Source organism: Geotrypetes seraphini, chromosome 7 (assembly GCF_902459505.1).
Source record: "Geotrypetes seraphini chromosome 7, aGeoSer1.1, whole genome shotgun sequence".
Classification (NCBI taxonomy): domain Eukaryota; kingdom Metazoa; phylum Chordata; class Amphibia; order Gymnophiona; family Dermophiidae; genus Geotrypetes; species Geotrypetes seraphini.
The window spans coordinates 109550290-109571116 of NC_047090.1; the positions used below are offsets into that span (position 1 = coordinate 109550290).

At 46.9% G+C, this 20827-nt stretch overlaps 1 protein-coding gene across 1 annotated transcript in view; it reads left to right on the forward strand.

Annotated features, from left to right (window-relative positions):
• The window catches only part of PCNX1 (pecanex 1), a 311984-nt gene that overhangs the window by 33540 nt on the left and 257617 nt on the right, over positions 1-20827 (forward strand). The window contains 1 exon segment of the mRNA XM_033952015.1: positions 16347-16555. Coding sequence (XP_033807906.1) covers positions 16347-16555 — 209 coding nt within the window.

Genomic DNA, 20827 nt, shown 5'->3' on the forward strand with positions numbered 1-20827 from the left:
GTTTACCATGGACTGGGTAAACATTGGGTTTAGGGTACTAGCAATTTAAAGAATGCCAAAATCCTCAGCCTTGGACATCATTGCCAGTTCCCCACTTGGTCCAATTATTAAGTCTTTTCTTTCTCTTTTTCTTTCATCCTCAAATCCTTTAAGCTTAGGTTCTGGCAGCAGCAGCACAGCATGAAGATAGGCTACCGTTAACCAGCCTTGGGTTTTCCCTCTGCCCTGTCCTGCGACCTCTGAAATGTCCTGTGGGCAGAGTAATAATAATAATAACAGCTTATATACCGCAATACCGTGAAGTTCTATGAAAGAAGACCCAGAGGCTAGCTGAAAGCAGCCTGTCTTCATTCTGCTGTTGCCAGCAACCCACATAAAGTTTATATGACCATGGGTGGAGAGGTGGGGGAGAGGTAGCAGTGCTGAATCTGCAGGGAAGGGAAGAAGGTGAAAGAAAAGAAAGATTCCCAAATCAGAAGGAGCAGGAAGCCAGTGGGAATGAGGGATGCAGTTAATGCTGGGGGAGGGGAAGGGGGCTCAAGTGCCTATCTCGGTGTGCCATAATCCCTTAAACTGTCCCTGTTGGTAAAACTAAAAAAAAATAGAAAAAAGTTCATATGTTGATATCCTTTGTTCTAGTATTTGTAAACCACAGCAGGCTCCAGTCCCCCAAAACCGACCTGTTGTCTTCTTTTGTGTGACAATATGTATGATGTTCTGTAGTGGTAGTATGTTTTCAGTAGGGCTCTTGAAAACATTTCTTCCATGATACTGCAGGGTCCCTCATTCCTGTGATGTCAGTCTTTTTTAGCAGATAATAAACAGATCTGCTGGCCAGGCTGCAGCTGGCACAGGATACTTGAAAGAAATTAAATCAGACTGAAAGAAAGCAAAGCCGCTGTTTCTGAACTCTTCCCCAGGCCCATCTTTTCCTTTCACTTAATGGTACACTAGGGATTATATTATGGCGAGTGATGCCTTAATATGCCTTTCTTAAGAAAGCCTACTTAGAAGAAATGGCTTTTTTCCTGTAACTTTTAGCTCACAGTTGGTGAGTTCACTGGTTAAAAAAGAATTTGTTCTCTGAAACATTCTTCCAAATGGTTTTGTAACTTGATCTGATCTGTTTGTTGCTCTTTATAATTTTGCTGCTTTCTTCTTTAATAAACCATCACCTTATTTTGCACTTTTCTGTCACCATAGAGATTCTTGAGCTCAAGCTGTTTATGCCATATATAAAATTATCCCAGGACAAGCAGGCAGGTATTCTCACTAGTGGGTGATGTCATCAGACAGAGCCCCGGTACGGACGTCTCACAAGCACGTGTTGCTTGTAGAAACTTAAAAGTTTCTAGATGCCCGCACCGCGCATGCGCCGGTGCCTTCCCGCCCGGAGGTCCGGGCGTGTCTCCTCAGTTCTTTTCTTTCCGCGGAGCTGAGAAGTTCAACTTCATCATGCGCTAGCTGAATTCAGTTAAATTTGCCTTCCTTGTCCGCGTTTTCGCTTTCTTTTAATTACAGTTAACAGTACTTTTCTTTTTCAGTAAAAAAAAAAAAAAAAAAAGAAGATTATTTCCTCCGGCGGGTCGAACGGGCCGGCCACGTGGCTCAGGCCCACTGGCTTCGACCTCGCGGCGGAGATTTTCCGGCCTATGTCCCGGCCAATCACCGGGTTTAAAAAGTGCAGCAAGTGCCAACGCGCGATTTCACTCACGGACCCTCACCGGCGCTGTTTGCAGTGTTTGGGCCCTGACCACATTCCGAAATCGTGCAGGCCTTGCTCTACCCTTACGGCACGCTCATTCAAGCGGCGTTGCCTATTGTGGGAATCGATGTTCAAGATGGACGCAGCTAAGGATCCCTCAGCCTCCACTTCATCTGATACCTCCCCGGTTCGGGCGAAACCAGTATCGACCCCTCCTGCATCGAGTGTGGTGAAACCGGCATCGTTCATCCCGACACCATCCACGAGCTCGACGTCGGTGCCTGCCCCGGTCTCCTCGGTTCAGGTACCTCTTCCTTCCACAGTGCCACCAGTGGTCATCAAAGTGCCGAAAGCTACTAAGCAGAAGCACTCGACCTCGAAGGAGCGCGATGACCGTGCAGGAGGACCCCCTTTCGGTGCGGATCCCTCCTTATCGGCTTCGCTACGGTCCATGCTGGAAGCTCAATTCGTTGAGCTCATGCAGACCATCGGACCCGGGCTCATCGCTGCCATACAGGGTGACCTCCCGGTACCGGTCCAAAGGGGCGGTCCGCCCCCTCCCCCTCCTCCACGCCGTTCGACCTCGAAAACCGACGAGGACGAACGGGGGAGGGCGGCGATGCCCATGCGGCAAGCCTCGCTTACCGATATGCCGCCATTAGAGCCCATTACGCCTCCGCGCCAACATGGGACCAGACCTCCGATCGATACTCAAAGCCCTGGGCATAGTCAGGAAGAGTTCTTCCGTACTCCTTACCAGACTTGGGTAGCATCGCAAGAATCCGCATCGCAACCCCAGTTGCGATCCACCGCTTCCAGCCCTATCCACCACTTGGGGGCCTCGGGAGACCATGCGATGCACAGACGATCCCGATCCCCGTCCCGCCACCGAGACGGGCACCGATCAAGACACTCATCCTGGCACTCTTCACGCCATTCGGAGGTGTCACCGCAGAAAAAACAGCAACGTATGGGATACTCCTCATCAGAGGTGTCCCCTCCGGAGGGACCGGAGTACGAGGAGACACCCGTACCCGATTCTCCTTGCCACTCCCCGATGTCCATGGACCTGGAGGCCTCCTCCTCCTCCAGCCCGTCCCACAGACCGACGCTGGCGGATCAATTGTCTTTCTCATCATTCCTCCGACAAATGGCGGATGATCTGGATGTGACCCTTGACACGGGCTCCCGATACTCCAAAGAGTATCTGGACACCATGCATTTACCTAACCCTCCAACGGAGTCGCTTCGGCTCCCCCTGCATAAATTGCTGGATCAGACCTTCATGCAGTGTTTCGAAACACCGTACTCCATACCGGCGATTCCCAGCAAACTCGATGCTCGATACCGCATCGTGCACCATAAAGGGTTTGAGGGCCCTCAACTCTCCCACCAATCCCTACTGGTCGAGTCCTCTCTTAAACGCTCTCATCCCTCCCAGGTCTACGCCTCTGTACCGCCGGGCCGAGAGGGGAGAACGATGGACAAATTTGGTAGAAAATTCTATCAAAACTCCATGATGGCGTCACGGGTGCTGAACTACAATTTCTTTTTCTCTTCCTATCTGGAGTTCTTCTTGCCGGTGCTCCGCAAGTTCACTCCGTTCATAGACACCCAAGCTCGATTCGAGTTCGAGGAAGTGGTAGCCTCCCTCTCCCAATTACGCCTCCAGCTGATGCAATCCTCCTTCGATGCATTCGAACTCTCGGCACGTGCTGCCGCAAGCGCGGTAGCCATGCGTCGCCTGGCATGGCTCCGTACAATCGATATGGATCCCAACCTCCAGGACAGACTCGCCAACGTACCATGTGCGGGAGCTGACCTGTTCGATGAGTCTATCGAAACTGTTACCAAGAAGCTGTCGGATCATGAAAAATCTTTTCAATCCATCCTGCGGCCCAAACCCAAACCTCAACAGTCTCGACCTTCCAGGCCACCCCTGATTTACCAGCGGCGTTACATGCCCAGACAAACGCCTGCTGCGAGACAACCTGCGAAGAGACAACCTCCCCAGAAGTCTCAGCAAAAACCTCAGCCACCGGCTGCACCTAAGGCTCCCCAGCCCTTTTGACTCCCCTCCCGGGAGCATAACCGACACCGTTCTGCACTCAGCCTCTCCCATAGGGGGCCGCCTCCATCTTTTTTACCATCGATGGGAGGCCATAACCACGGACCTATGGGTCCTTACCATCATAAGAGAAGGATACTCTCTTCAATTCCATCGGGTCCCCCCGGACCATCCTCCAAGAGAGTATCCTTCAAGCTCGACGCAGACCGCCCTTCTTCTTCAGGAAGTCCAAACCTTACTTCAGCTTCGGGCTGTCGAGCCGGTCCCGTCAGACCAATTGAACCGAGGGTTTTACTCCCGGTACTTCCTCGTCCCGAAGAAAACGGGCGACCTGCGACCCATTTTAGACCTTCGGGCCCTCAACAAGTTTCTGGTCAAAGAGAAGTTTCGCATGTTGACTTTGGCTTCTCTATACCCCCTCCTCGAGCAGAACGACTGGTTATGCTCCCTGGATCTCAAGGAGGCCTACACTCACATCCCCATTCACCCGGCCTCCCGAAAGTTCCTCAGATTTCGGGTGGGAAATCTGCACCTACAGTATCGAGTGCTACCATTCGGCCTATCTTCGTCCCCCAGAGTCTTCACAAAGTGCCTGGTGGTAGTGGCCGCGGCACTCCGGGACAGGGGTCTACAGGTGTTCCCATACCTCGACGACTGGCTCATCAAGGCCCCGTCAGCCCCAGAGGTCACTTCGGCGGCCTTGGCTACAACCTACTTCCTCCAGAATTTGGGCTTCGAGATCAACTTTTCCAAGTCTCATCTACAACCCACCCAGTCCCTCCCCTTCATCGGAGCGGTCCTGGACACCACCCGACTCCGAGCATTCCTGCCTCTGCAACGCATGGAGTCGCTTCTTCATCTCTGCCAGTCGGTGTCTACTCGCCAAACCCTACCGGCGAGACAACTGATGGTGCTCCTGGGCCATATGGCCTCCACAGTACATGTGACACCCTTTGCCAGACTCCATCTCAGGATCCCCCAGTGGACCCTGGCATCACAGTGGAATCAGACGTCCGATCCACTATCCAAACGCATCTTAGTCACACCTGCTCTTCGGCAGTCTCTACTTTGGTGGATGACCTCTTCGAATCTATCCAGAGGTTTGCTGATGCACTCTCCCCCCCATCAGAAAGTTCTCACAACCGATTCGTCGAATTATGCATGGGGGGCCCACCTGGATGGTCTCCGCACCCAAGGATTCTGGACCAGTGCGGAAAGACTACACCAAATCAATCTACTGGAACTCAGAGCCATCTTCAATGCGCTCCAAGCTTTCCAACACCTACTTCACAACATGGTGATCCTCATTCGCACAGACAATCAGGCCGCCATGTATTATATCAACAAGCAAGGAGGCACGGGCTCGGCCCTCCTTTGCCAGGAAGCTCTACGAGTCTGGGACTGGGCGGTGCGCCACAACGCCTTCCTCAGAGCAGTCTACATTCAGGGGGAGAACAACGTCTTAGCAGACAAACTGAGTCGTCTACTACAACCGCACGAATGGACTCTCCATTCCAGCCCCCTTCACCAAATCTTCACACAGTGGGGGACGCCTCAGATAGACCTCTTTGCGGCTCCCCACAACTCCAAACTGCCTCAGTTTTGCTCCAGGATCTACACCCCTCATCGCCTCGAGACAGATGCTTTTCTACTGAACTGGGGGAAACGATTTCTATATGCGTTCCCACCATTCCCGCTGATCCAGAAGACTCTGGTCAAGCTGAAACTCGAACAGGCCACCATGATTCTAATAGCTCCTCGGTGGCCCAGACAACCTTGGTTCTCCCTCCTACTTCAACTCAGCAGCAGGGAACCAGTACCACTTCCAGTGTTTCCTTCACTACTTACTCAACATCAAGGATCACTGCTTCATCCCAACCTGCAGTCTCTCCACCTGACAGCTTGGTTCCTCTCAACGTAACCCCTCACCAATTCTCTCAAGAAGTGAGGGAGGTCTTGGAAGCTTCCAGGAAGCCCGCCACTCGACAATGCTACTCCCAGAAATGGACTAGATTCTCCTCATGGTGTGTTTCTAAATCAAAGGAACCTCAGCGAGCTTCCTTATCCTCCGTGCTGGACTATCTCCTACACCTATCTCAATCCGGGCTCAAGTCTACATCCATACGAGTCCACCTGAGCGCTATTGCGGCGTTCCACCAGCCCCTACAAGGGAAACCCCTCTCGGCCCATCCGGTGGTCGCCAGATTTATGAAAGGACTCTTCCATGTTAACCCTCCTCTCAAACCACCCCCAGTAGTTTGGGACCTCAATGTAGTCCTTTCCCGTCTCATGAAGCCCCCGTTTGAACCACTCAACAGGGCCCCTCTTAAGTATCTCACCTGGAAAGTGCTTTTCCTGGTAGCCCTTACGTCCGCTCGCAGAGTCAGCGAACTCCAGGCATTGATGGCGGATCCACCATTCACAGTATTCCATCATGACAAGGTGGTCCTCCGCACTCACCCGAAATTCCTGCCTAAGGTGGTCTCAGAATTTCATCTCAACCAATCCATCGTACTTCCAGTATTCTTCCCTAAGCCCCATTCTCACCACGGAGAATCGGCCCTTCACACTCTAGACTGTAAACGTGCGTTGGCTTTCTACCTGGATCGCACCAAGCCACACAGAACCACTCCTCAACTTTTTGTCTCCTTCGACCCTAATAAGTTGGGAAGACCCGTATCAAAGCGCACCATCTCTAATTGGATGGCGGCTTGTATCTCTTTCTGCTATGCCCAGGCTGGATTATCACTTCCTTGTAAGGTCACAGCCCATAAGGTCAGAGCAATGGCAGCCTCAGTAGCATTCCTCAGATCAACACCAATCGAGGAAATTTGTAAGGCTGCCACCTGGTCCTCGGTTCACACATTCACCTCACATTATTGTCTGGATACTCTCTCCAGACGGGATGGACAGTTTGGCCAAACAGTATTGAAAAATTTATTCTCTTAAGTCGCCAACTCCCCCTCCATCCCACTGAGGTTAGCTTGGAGGTCACCCACTAGTGAGAACACCTGCCTGCTTGTCCTGGGATAAAGCAATGTTACTTACCGTAACAGTTGTTATCCAGGGACAGCAGGCAGCTATTCTCACGTCCCACCCACCTCCCCTGGGTTGGCTTCTCAGGCTAGCTACCTGAACTGAGGAGACACGCCCGCACCTCCGGGCGGGAAGGCACCGGCGCATGCGCGGTGCGGGCATCTAGAAACTTTTAAGTTTCTACAAGCAACACGTGCTTGTGAGACGTCCGTACCGGGGCTCTGTCTGATGACATCACCCACTAGTGAGAATAGCTGCCTGCTGTCCCTGGATAACAACTGTTACGGTAAGTAACATTGCTTTATTGCTTCTTGTTCCTGGCTAATGTCTTCTTTTTTAATTTACTTGTCTACTGATTGGGAAGAAGGACTATGAAGTCACAACAGTTTGAAAACATCACCATTGTTCTGTGTTGGGCTTTTTTTTTTAAATTAAAGTATTTGCCCCCTAGAAATTTTATTCCAGATGTTTAACGTCTGAAGATTATTCAAGTTGGTTTTCACTTTTCATGTACATCCTCTGACTTGATTATCTATATCATTCTCGTCTTATTAGAGGGCAACTGAATTTAGGTTTTGGATTTCAGCTGAAAATGCCCATGCATTTTTAGCTCAAACTATAACTTGGGGGTGGCACTTTCATTCCCAGGTTGCCCTTCGTGATTTAGTGACCTCCTTCAAGGCAAAATGAACCCTTTCCTCAGTGTTGACGGCAGGTGAATCCAGAAACGTGTGGGTTGTCATTGTGTACCAGCAAGTGGATATAGAGCAGGGGTCTCAAAGTCCCTCCTTGAGGGCCGCAATCCAGTCGGGTTTTCAGGATTTCCCCAATAAATATGCATGAGATCTATGTGCATGCACTGCTTCAATGCATATTCATTGGGGAAATCCTGAAAACCCGACTGGATTGCGGCCCTCAAGGAGGGACTTTGAGATCTCTGATATAGAGAGAGCACTGTACTGTATCTCATAGGATGGCACTACTCCTGGTCAGTTAGTATATCTCTATCTACAGCAGGCGGTAGATAATATTTTTCTCAAGCTCCTAGAATCATTTGTCTGGCAGCTCCAGTTAGTGGTCTCTGTGGGGAAGGGGTAAAACACGGACCTTACGGACCTCGCGGATCTAAAACCTCACGTCCTTAAAAATCCTAGGTCCGTGCATTGACAAATCCGCCTTCGCTTTCCCTGCAGCTCAGCTCAGACCCCCGGCTCCCTCGCAGACCTCACGGATCTGAACTGCACGTCACATCCTTAAAAATCCGAGGTCCGCGCCACTTTTGAGGTCCGTGCTACTTTTAGTCTCTGGCTCTGACAGAGCTCTATGACAATTTAACTCTGACAGATCCTAATGCTTTTCCCTCCCTATGCTAGGATCCGTCAGAGTTAAATTGTCATAGAGCTTTGTCAGAGCCAGAGACTAAAAGTGGCACGGACCTTGGATTTTTAAGGACATGCGGTTTTAGATCTGCGAGGTCCGTAAGGTCCGCGTTTTACCCCTTCCCGTCTTAGGTGGGCTTGCAGGCTCCCGGTTGTGCCTTCAACATAGGCGGCCTGCCTGGGGAGCATTTAAAAAAAAAAAAAGGCATCCCGATTGGCCTACAATTGCCTACAATCGAGATGCAGTTTACAGAATCTGGGCCTAGGTGCCACCTGCTTAATGTAACACTTAAATAGCTTCTACAAGACAGAAGGTTAGGGTTTTCTTTTTCTATAATTTCCTGCTAATCAAGCCTTCCATTTAAATTCTTCATCCACACATACTTGTTCAAAGTAATGCACAATCAATTTTTAATGAACTCTAATTTGCCTATGTTGTTTCACTTTCCATTTTTACATTGGCTTTTTATTGAGTCTCAGATGTGTTTTCAGGGTTTTGATCCTCTATGCTGTCCTTGGCTTAATCTAATGTTTGTCTTGATTTGCTGTCTCATTCTGTTTTGTTTTAGTACGATCTCCTTCAGTGGCAAAAGATTTCTCATGCTGAAACAATATTCTACTATGGGGAATCGGTGTTCTCCCCAGAAATTTTTTCTAGCCGGGTGGCATGAAAAAGTAGCCGGGCGGTACAGGGAAATTTGGTGGTTAGAATAGGGTCATTAAATCAAGTGGCGTACCTAGTATATATGATAGCCAGTGCTGATCATTTTTTAACAGTTCCCTCCTCTATATAAAAAAGTTATTTTTACTAATAATCCTTCAGCCACACAACAAGGGTGCACCTAGGAAAAGACAGCATCTTAAACACTGCAGTGAGCACTAGAACACCAACACACAAATTGTAAAACTAAACAAACCAGATCCTGCAGTCAATTGATTTTGTACAGTCAATGCTAACAGAAAACTCCGAAAAACTAGGTGATTTTTCAAACCCTCCCGTAACACTAGCCTGGACTAGCAGCAGCACCGCTCTCTCCTTATTGTAATTTTCCTGACAGCTGCCGTAGCTTCAGCGAGTCAATTCCCTCCAGCAGCCTTGGGGCCTCTGTTAGGCCGTCCCGCCTCCGAGAAAGAAGGAAGTTGCATCATCGAAGGTAGGGAGGCCTAGCAAAATCTCTGAGGCTGCAGAAGGGAATCGATTCGATAACACTACTGCAGCTGTCAGGCAAGTTGCAATAAGGAGAGAGCGGTGCTGCTGCTAGTCCAGGCTAGTGTTACGGGGAGAATTTGAAAAATTGCCTGGTTTTTTGTTTTTTTTGTTTTTTTACTTTCTTTGGCCGGAGTCGAACACAGAAATTCAGGCTGTGCCGAGTCAGGCCGGGGAATCCCCAAGCCAGTGAGAGGGGTTTTAAAAAATGTTTGAGTTGCTGCATCGGCAGCCACAGGATTCGCGACAACGATGACAGCCGGGCGCTCACCTAAATTAGCCGGGCGGAATGCCTGGCTAAAAAGTGCTAGGGAGAACACTGGTGAATGTTGTTCCCCCAAGTGCTTATTGAATTTTGCCCTCTCTTAACATTTTACTACTGCTTTTTTTTTATTTGATTTTTTTCTTCTGAACTAATGTGGTTTTTATTTTATTTTCTTAGGCTGCTTTTCCTCAAAATTCAAATTCAGTTCCCTTAAATTGTCATTTCTAATCTTCAGTCACTTCCTCAAAAATGCTAAACAATCCATATTTATATTTTTGTGAAACTGTTGAAGAAGACTATCAAAATATCAAATTTAAAAGCTGGTTTTGCATATGGTGTCTAGACAAGAAATGATCAAAAAGAAAAGAGGAAAGATCCCTGCAGAATCACAGATGAAGAACAACACAGCAATATATATAAAATGAAAATATTTCTGGAAGGCTCCTAAAGGTTAGATTTTTGGCATTAGTGGGACAAAAGCAGGAGCAACTTGTAGCAAAAGCTCACTCCAAGATGGAGGAACTCATGTAGGGGGTAATTTATCAACGTGGGCTACCATTAAGACAGGTTATTTTACTACAAGCTGTGCTGTTTTAGCACAGAGTCCCACTTTATGCATTGAGACCCTATGTCAATGAGACCCTGTGTTAAATAGATTATTTTTACCATAAGTTATGCTTGATAACAGCCTCCCTCCCCTTTTAAAGACTTGATTAATGCTGCATTTTTTTTATTTTTTTTTTAATGTGTCACTTTTTATATCCTACGTTTTAAAAAAAATCTAGATTAATTACATTCTTACAGAGGGCCAATTTCCACAAGATCTCACCAAAATCATCATAACCCCCATTCTGAAAGACCCAAAAGGGGCTACAGATCATCCATCCAATTACAGACCTATAGCCTCAATACCGCTTTACGTCAAGCTAATGGAAAGCCTCATAGCAAAACTTCTCACTGAATACTTAGAAAACCACATCATATTCCACCCCTCACAATCAGGTTTCAGAGGCAACTACAGTACAGAGAAGGGGTCTCAAAGTCCCTCCTTGAGGGCCACAATCCAGTCAGTTTTCAAGATTTCCCCAATGAATATGCATGAGATCTATGTGCATGCACTGCTTTCAATGCATATTCATTGGGGAAATCCTGAAAACCCGACTGGATTGCGGCCCTCAAGGAGGGACTTTGAGATCCCTGGTACAGAGATACTACTAGTCTCTCTCCTAGACACAGCCAGACAACACCTGAGCAAAGGCAAACAAATGCTGCTCATACAGCTTAATCTCACTGTGGCATTTGACCTGGTAGATCACAACATCTTACTACAAGCACTGGAAGCAATAGGAATCGCAGGCAAAGTCCACAATTGGTTCAAAGGATTCCTTTGCTCAAGGAGATACAGAGTCAAATCAAACAAAGAACAATCTGAATCCTGGACTAACCCCTGTGGAGTCCCACAAGGCTCTTCACTATCTCCAACACTCTTCAATCTTTACATAGGCACACTCAGCACCTGCTTAGGCAACCTAAAAATAACTTCATCTTCATACAGCTACACAGGTGATATCACCATACTCCTCACTTACAACCAATCCAATCCCAACACTACAAACCAACTACACATAACACTAGAAACAGTGCCACAATGGATGAGAGACCACAAATTAAAGCTGAACCAAGACAAAACCAAATTCCTACTTCTAGAAAAAAACAAAACCCCAACCATAACAAACCTAGAAATAAACTCCATCATATATCCCCTACAACCCAACCTAAAACTGCTGGGAATAATGATAGACAAAGGCTGCATCATGCAACTTCAAATCAGTCCAGAAAGCATTTGCAGTTATGTGCAACTTAAAGGCAAATCTGAAAATACTTCAACAATGAACAGTTCAGGGTTCTGGTCCAGTCCCTAATCCTCGGACTCCTGGACTACTGTAACATCCTTTGCCTGCATCTCCCCCTCCCAAAGGCTGGCCTGCCTATCTCCTCTGAAGGCCTGTATCCCCCTCCCCTGGAAGGCCTGCGTGTTCCCCCAGCTTCCCGGAATGAATTTTCCTAATTTCGGCAGCCTTCAATAAGATCGCTGGCGCTAGTGATCTTTGCAAGCTGCTATACAGCTTTGGAACTCTCTTCTCTCTGCCGCGGTCCCGCCCCTTCTCTTCTGTTTTCATCTGGTGGTCAAGAAGGGGCACAACCACTGGTTTGGATTAGTCTAGCAGGATTGAAGGAAAGGAAATTAACAGGTATGAATAATTTCTACCTTTTGAAATGAAGACATTTGGTCGCAGCTGTGGTACAGTAGCAAGGATATGCAAAGCTAAGCTACTTGATTGGCCCAGGGTACTGAGGTATTTCTGTGGCTGTTTTCTGGGAACCTAACTAGCTAGGTGTGCTTATCAGGGTATGTATAGCGAATGAATATGAGAGACACAATGTATGCAAAATCTGTATATTCATTCCTGAGAACCTGTCTGGGCTAGGTATGCTCTGGAAAAGGATAAGGATAAGCTGTTTTGAAAATTTTCTGAGATTTGGTTTCAGTCTCTAACTTTTGATATAGTAAGTGTAAACCGGTGGCTGTCAATTTAGTCTTGGGCAAAACCTAGCCAGTGAGGCTTCAGGCTATGCACGATGAGTGTGTATGAGAAACATTTGTATGTTCTGTCTCTTGTATGCATATTTCTCATCCATATTCATTGTGAATATCTTGAAGCCTACTGGCTAGGCTGCCACCAAGTCTGTGTTGAAAAGAACCACTGATGTAAGCAAGTATGTTTTGATCTATCACCCAATCCCCAGCCCCCAGTCAAACATTTAAATAAAGCCAACTGTCTGAAAGTAATCCAACATGAATTTGTGACAACAAGGTTAATGAGTGAAGGAGAGTAGCCTTTGGTTAGACCACTGGGCTGACAACCAAGAAAGCCCAGTTCAAATCCTGCTACTGCTTTTAGTCTTGGGCAGCTCACACTCTGTTGCTCCAGGTATGAGCTTAGATTGTAAGCCCTCTGGGAAGAGAGAAATACACTTCTCCCTCATTATTCGCGGGGGATAGGGGTAGAGCCGGACCGCGAATGGTGAAAAACCGCGAATATCTGGCTCTGACCCACCCCCGCCTCCCTTCCGCCTTCCCTTGGCATCCCGTCCTTACCTGGTGGTCTAACTGTTTTTTTGGGCAGGAGCAATCTTCCTACATTCCTGCCCGGTGCAGATAGCCATTAAGAAATGGCTGTGGGGAGTTCCCGTAGTCTCTCGAGAGACTATGGGAACTCCCCACAGCCATTTCCTAATGGCTATCTGCATGGGGCAGGAGTGTAGGAAGATGGCTCCTGCCCCGAAAACCAGCTAGACCACCAGGTAAGGCAAGGATGCCGGGGGGGAAGACAAAAATATGGGTTTTTCCCCCCTCCTCCCCCCCAAAAAATATTGCGATTATGTGAAATCGCGAGTAGGGAAACCGTGAATGGGGAGGGGGAAGTGTACATTCAAGTACACCTTGAGCTATACTGAAAAATGTGTGAGCAAAATCCATATCAATCTTTAAAAGATGTTTAGATTCCATGTGACCAGCTCTGAGACAGTTCTTTTTAATCTGATTTGAAGAGTTCAAAGGAATGGCATGAGAAAAGAATACACAACATCAACAACTTGGACCATATTTTTAGTTTGTAGTGCTTTAATGATTTGAGACTGGGGGAAACCATGGATTTAAAAAAAATCATTTTGATATAGAATTCAGTAATTTCAGAATACAATTATTTATGTTCTCTATATAATTTCATTTTAAAAGAATGCTAATTAGATGGGAAATTTAATTATTTATTTAGTATGAGAACAAAGTTCTGTATATTTTTACTTTTAGCTGTCATGTAACCATTTTAAGGTTTTATTGGTCAGAAGTAAAGGATACAAGGTAAAGAAAGGGTCATGAATCTGATATACCTTCTTTCTGTAGTACAGCCAAAGTAATTTATATATATATATTTTATGCAAGTACCTTCTTTGCCCCTAGTGGGTTCTCACAATCTGTGAAGGTTAATTTTTGTACCTAAGGTACCGTATTTTCACTCATATACCGCGCACCCGTGTAAAATGTGCACACGGGTATAGCGCGCGGGAAACTGTAATTTATGTAAAGAAATTTTTATATACCGCGCACACCCGTATACCGCGCATGCCGCCCCGACTCTCCCGTCGCCGCCAAACTCTCCTTTCGCCCGCCCCGACTCTCCTCTGGCTGCCCCGACTCTCCTTTCGCCCGCCCCGACTCTCCTCTCCCCCTTGAAGTCCTGTCCCCACCCTGAAAGCCTGATACCCCCCCCAATGCCCAATTCACCCCCCCTGCAGGACCGCTCGCACCTCCACAGCCTCCCCCCCCCCCCATCATGGAGAAGCTCCTACCGTTGTCCTGCTGCTTCCTCTGCCGGCGGTCCCGGCCCTTCTGTGAGCCCTGCGTCTGCGCTGCTTCCTCTTCCTCTTCCGGCGGTCCCGCCCTTTCTCTGTCAGAGAAAGGGCGGGACCGCCGGAAGAGGAAGCAGCGCAGACGTAGGGCTCACAGAAGGGCCGGACCGCCGGCTGAGGAAGCAGCAGGACAATGGTAGGAGCTTCTCTATGATGGGGGGTGGGGGTGGGGAGGCTGTGGGGGTGCGAGCGGTCCTTCGGGTTGGGGGTGCGGGTGCGAGTGCGAGCGGTCTTTCGGGGTGGGGGTGCAAGCGGTCCTGCGGGGTGAATCGGGGGGGGGGGAACTATGTAAAAAAAAAGTTGTAAAACGTGCTCACGCGTATAACGCGCATGGTTATGCACGATTTGTAAAATCGTGTATAACGCGCGCGTTATATGCGTGAAAATACGGTAATTGGCTTGCCCAAGGTCACAAACAGCAGCAATGGGAATCAAACCCAAGTTTTCATGTTCTCAGCCCACTGCACCAATTGCATTTTACCACTTTGCTACTGTGTAGACTCAGAGGCCAAGGGCAAAGATGATCCATCTGCTCAAAATCACTGACCATTTTGGCCAGACTATGAAGAAGTGAACATAAGGCGGCTGCTTGGAACGTAGACAGGAAGATTAGTCACCAGTTAAAAACTGAATGCTTTCCTCCTCTGTAAATGTTGTCTAGACATAATCAAAACAATCATCACAAGCAGCTTTTCTGTTTCTTTCTATTACTAATTCCTGTTTGAACATTTTGGAGCACATCCGTTGCAAGACATGCAGTTCTATTCTAATCAACATGCTACATAGAGGGATTAATATGTTCTTCTAGGAAACCACATTTTGTTTTCCTTTTTTGCTTTGGTGCAGAGTAAAAAGCCTGGAGGAATCTTTTTTTCTTTTTTTTTTTTTAAGTTTTCCAGAGACTTCTCAGGTTTCAAGAAATGCTTTTTAGTACAGGTACACCGCTGATTTTCTGGCATCCCCGATTCCAGACCCTTGCCGAATTAATCATTTTGCCAAATCGATGGTCACCCCAGCACCTCTCCTCTTCTCTGTCTTCCCCTCCCCGTACCTCTTTAAATCTTCGTCGGCAGCAAGCAGCATCTGCAACCAGTTGCTCGTGCCGGCCTCAGCTTTCCCTCTGTCACTTCCAGGTTGCAGGACCAGGACGCCACTTCGGAGGGAGAGCCGAGGCGGGAGGGAGCAGCTGATTGCAGATGTTGCTTGCCACTGGACTAAAGGAAGTGCCGGAGCATCCATTGCTGGAAAATTAGTGGTGTACCTGTAAAAGATTTCATAATTGTATATTTCTTGATTTGCTCAGTATTGAGTGTGCAACTTTGTTTCAAGTAACTAGATGCACTAAACATAATCACTAATACTGACTGGATTGCTGTTGGCCAATTGCAGAAGAGCAATCAATGTACCAAAAAGATTGTATACAAATGATTTGCACAAAAAATGGCAGGAGAGATGCTCACTCCCTCCTGCCAAGCTGTCCCCACCACCTTCCCACAAGAGAAAATTGTTAGGAGGGATGGCCACACCCTCCTGCCAATCAAGGCCTTAGGCTCCTCCCTCTGTATCCCATGTGATACATGGGGAGGGGGTCTAAGGTTCTGATTTGCTAAGACGTTGGACATTAGCTCCTCCCTGTGCATCGCATGGAATACAGAGAGAGGAGCCTAAGGACCTGATTGACTCAGAAGCCAAGGTTCCTCCCCTGAGCCAATTAGTGCATCCCCATGCATCACAGTGCACCGGAGAGGGGAAAGCCCATCATTTTCGACGGACAGGCCTTGGAGCTGAAGGGACCGTGCTTCCCTCCAGCTTCCAACGTCTACCAAAGGTACAGGGTGGTGTTCGGGGGAGCATCCGGTAGCAGGAGGGAGAGGGCATCCCTCCTGTCAATTTTCTCTCTCTTTTTTTTTTTGGGGGGGGGGGATTCTCGGTGCTGTGTTCGTCGGGGAGGGCTGTCATCGGTGGAGTGGGACTTTTTTCCATTTTTATTTTATGGGACAGATATTTTGCATATATAACACACATAAAATATCTGTGCTACTGAGAAAAAAACAAAAAAACCCAAGGCAGACCTGTCGTTTTTTTTCTGATCGCTAAAACCCCTGGATTTTTTTTTCTTTTGCATAGCCAAGGCGATGTTAGTGTATCAATCACCTGGTTACTTTGCATAGGTTTCTTCTCTCTTTGCTAATTTTTAATATTTCTCTTCTTTCAAGGCCCTTCCACCTTCTATGGTGATAGTAGCCATCTATTGCCCAGTGGTAGCTGCTGTTTTTATTGTTCTGAAGATGGTAAATTACCGGTTACATAGAGCCCTGGATGAGGGGGAGATTGTGGAAAGAAGTGCCAGTGAGCTGACTGATAGAGCAATCAAAACTGAACGAAGCGATGGCTCAGCTAGGAGAGAGGACAGCAGTGGACCCAGGTAGGTATCTGGGAGCTACCAAATTATGGTAAGAATGACTTTGGTACTATAGAGTAGTGCTGCCTGATTTGTCGATTTGAAGCGATTCATTTAGGTGAATTGATTTGAAGCGATTCATTGTCCTAGAAAATCGGACTCACCGATTCAGCATCCAACCCCACCTCCACCCTGGTGAGACCTGACATACCTCCGAGGCCTCCTTAAGCAAGTGTCATCATTCTGAATGAGCTGCTCATGGCCTGCTTCGCCGGATCCTTCCCTTTGCTGTGTTACTGATGCCGTGGCAGAGGGAGGCCCTAGTGGGGCAGACTGCGAGTAGCCCGTTCAGATTGATGCCGCTGCTGACTGTCCACCGCCACTGCTGCTTTAGGAGGCCTCGGAGGTATGTCAGGTCTCATGATGGGCGAGTCGGTGGGGTTCTGCTGCACAGGGGGATGGGTGGGAGAGATGGAAATCCACTGCACAGGGGGATGAGGGGGTGGGAGGGATGGAAAAGTGCTACACAGGGGAATGAGTGGGAGGGGATGAAAGCTGCTGCTCAGGGGGATGGGAGGGTAGGAACGATCCTACACATGGGGGGGGGGGGCAGAGGAGAGAGGAAGAATTGTTGGGGTGGAGGAGAGGAAGGGAGAAGAGAGGTAGAAAGGGGTGAGGGAGAAACCCTGCATATGGTGGAGGGGAGGAAAACATGCATGGAAAAGAGAGAGAGAGGGAGAAATGTTGGACATAGGGTGGAGGGCAGGGAGAGATGTTGCATGGGAGAGAGAAAGAAATGTTGCATGTGATAATGGAGGGGAAGAAGCAAAATATGCTGGACATGGGGAAATGGAGAAGTTTGACTTAGGGCACAAGGCAGGGAGAGATTTTATTCCCGGTTTTATATCTGCGATATATCAAATAAATTGAACTTGAACTAGAGATGGTAGACAGTAGGAAAGAAACAAATATTGGATATGGCAGTGGAAGGTAGAAAAAAATAATTTTATTTTCTATTTTGTTAAAGGGAAGCAGCCAGCTAGAGAGGAAGTGGGACCGCTGGACGACGGAGACAGGAAGGGAGTGGTGAAGGAGGAGAAGGTAGTGGCAGAAAGGCTTAACATGTTCTTCTCGTCTGTATTTACTAACGAAAACACGTCCAACATGCCGGAACCTGAGCAATTCTTCAACGGAAGTCAAGCAGAAAAATTAACATTCATAGAAGTGAGCATTGAGGACATTCGCAGGCAGATAGAAAAATTAAAAACTGACAAATCCCCGGGTCCGGATGGCGTACATCCAAGGGTTCTGAAGGAATTAAAAGAGGAGATAGCGGAACTACTGCAGCAAATTTGCAACTTATCCCTGAAAACAGGCGAGATCCCGGAGGATTGGAAGATAGCCAACGTTACGCCCATCTTTAAAAAGGGATCAAGAGGTGATCAGGGAAACTACAGGCTGGTGAGCCTGACTTCGGTTCCGGGGAAAATGGCAGAAGCACTGATAAAAGAAAACATTGATCAACATTTTGAAAAACACGAACTTCTGATAGTCAGCCAGCATGGTTTCTGCAAGGGAAGATCGTGCCAAACAAACTTATTGCACTTCTTCGAAGGGATTAACAAACAGATGGACAAAGGAGACCCCATTGACATCATATATCTAGATTTCCAAAAAGCCTTTGACAAGGTGCCCCATGAACGTCTACTCCGGAAACTGAAGAACCATGGGGTGGAAGGAGACGTACATAGATGGATCAGAAACTGGTTGGAGGGTAGAAAACAAAGGGTAGGGGTGAAGGGCCACTACTCCGACTGGAGGAGGGTCACGAGTGGTGTCCCGCAGGGCTCGGTGCTCGGGCCGCTGCTATTTAATATCTTCATAAATGATCTAGAAACAGGGACGAAGTGCGAGATAATAAAATTTGCGGACGACACTAAACTATTTAATGGAGCTCGGACTACAGAGGAATGCGAAAAATTGCAAAGGGACTTGAACAAACTAGAAGAATGGGCGACGAGATGGCAGATGAAGTTTAACGTTGAGAAATGTAAGGTATTACATGTGGGGAGCAGAAACTCGAGGTACAACTATAAAATGGGAGGGATATTATTGAATAAGAGTACCCAGGAAAGGGACTTGGGGGTATTGGTGGACATGACAATGAAGCCGACGGCACAGTGTGCAGCGGCCGCTAAGAGAGCGAATAGAATGCTTGGTATAATCAAAAAGGGTATTACAGCCAGAACGAAAGAGGTTATCCTGCTGTTGTATCGGGCGATGGTGCGCCCGCATTTGGAGTACTGCGTCCAATATTGGTTGCCGTACCTTAAGAAGGATATGGCGATAGTCGAGAGGGTTCAGAGGAGAGCGACACGTCTGATAAAAGGTATGGAAAACCTGTCATATGCTGAGAGATTGGAGAAGCTGGGTCTGTTTTCCCTGGAGAAGAGAAGACTTAGAGGGGATATGATAGAGACTTATAAGATCATGAAGGGCATAGAGAGAGTAGAGAGGGACAGATTCTTCAAACTTTCGAAAAATAAAAGAATAAGAGGGCACTCAGACAAGTTGATAGGAGACAGATTCAAAACAAATACTAGGAAGTTCTTTTTTACCCAACGTGTGGTGGACACCTGGAATGCGCTTCCAGAGGACGTAATTGGGCAGAGTACAGTACTGGGGTTCAAGATAGGATTAGACAAATTCCTACTGGAAAAGGGGATAGAGGGGTATAGATAGAAGATTACTGCGCAGGTCCTGGACCTGTTGGGCCACCGCTTGAGCGGACTGCTGGGCACGATGGACCTCGGGTCTGACCCAGCAGAGGCATTTCTTATGTTCTTATGTGATTACAATATGTCAGATATGAAATGTGTATCTTCCCAGTTCTGGTGTTAAGACAGTGAGCTAGGACCTAACAGAGAGAGGAAAAGTCTTTTTTGTTTATTTTGTTTACACCACAGCACAGGTCTGGGGTTGGAGAGTGAAAGGGGGGTGGGATGGATGGAAAGGCTACAAAATAAACCTTTCAGGATGTTGGAAAAACAATGCCCGATTGGGCAAGAAAAGAGAATTGAATCAAATTGATTCAGTAGGCTGAAATGGGCAGCACTACTGTAGAGACCAATAAATTATTCTGCTTAAGATCAAATATAGTACTTGTGCATGTTTTTGTGTTCTTTTCTTATGTGTGAGATTTATTATATTCGCAGTTGAGTATATATATTTTATTTTATCTTTTTTGCTTTTGTGCACTTCTGCACATTTTGTTTTCATTTTCTGTATTAATACTTAAATCATCTTTTTTTGCATAGAGCTATCTGTTGTTCTGGATGGCTACCCTTTTTAATATCTCTAGGTTGTTTCCAGTGACAAACATAATTGGGCAGCATTTGTTAGAAAAACAAGTCTTACTCAGACCCGCTCTTGGACCTCTGATGCTGCTTTTCAGTGATTGGTATGGTAAGGGCCATACACATAGAAGTGAAGATGCAGGTTTTTTCTTGTGTTGCTATGTAATTCACCTGCCCTCATTTAAATATGAATCTTTGTGGAGTTAAGGTTCCTGACCAATTAGTATACTTTATTTCTTTAAATTGTTAATCAGAAGAATATAATAAGTATATAGCATAAGAATGTAAGAATTGCCATACTGGGACAGACCAAAGGATCATCACGTCCAGTATCCTGATTCCAACAGTGGCCAACCCAGGTCACAAGTACCTGGCAAGATCCCAAGGAGAAAACAAATTTTATTTTGCTTATCCTAAGAATAAGCAATGGATTTCCCCAAGCCATCTTAATAATGGGTTATGGACTTCTCATTTAGGAAATTATCCAAACCTTTCTTAAATCCTGCTAAACTAACTGCTTTTATCTCTGGCAACAAATTCCAGCATTTAATTCCCTGTTGAGTGAAGAAATATTTTCTTCTTGTTGTTTTAAATCTACTACTTAGTAGCATCATCGCATGCCCCATAGTCCTAGTATTTTTTTGAAAGATTAAACAAGTGATTCACATCTACTCATTCCAATAGATCTGTCATATCTCCCCTGAGCTGCCTCTTCTCCAGGCTGAAGAGCCCTAACCGCTTTAGCCTCTCCTCATAGGGATATAATTTTTCCTCATAGTGAAATTGTTCCATCCCTTTTATAATTTTTGTTGCTCTTCTCTGTACCTTTTCTAATTCCACTACACTTCCCCCTCTGAATCTACGGTTTCAGCATCTGCGGATTCGGTTATTCGTGATTTTAAAACAAAAAAAACATTTTAATTTTTCGGGCTATTTTAAG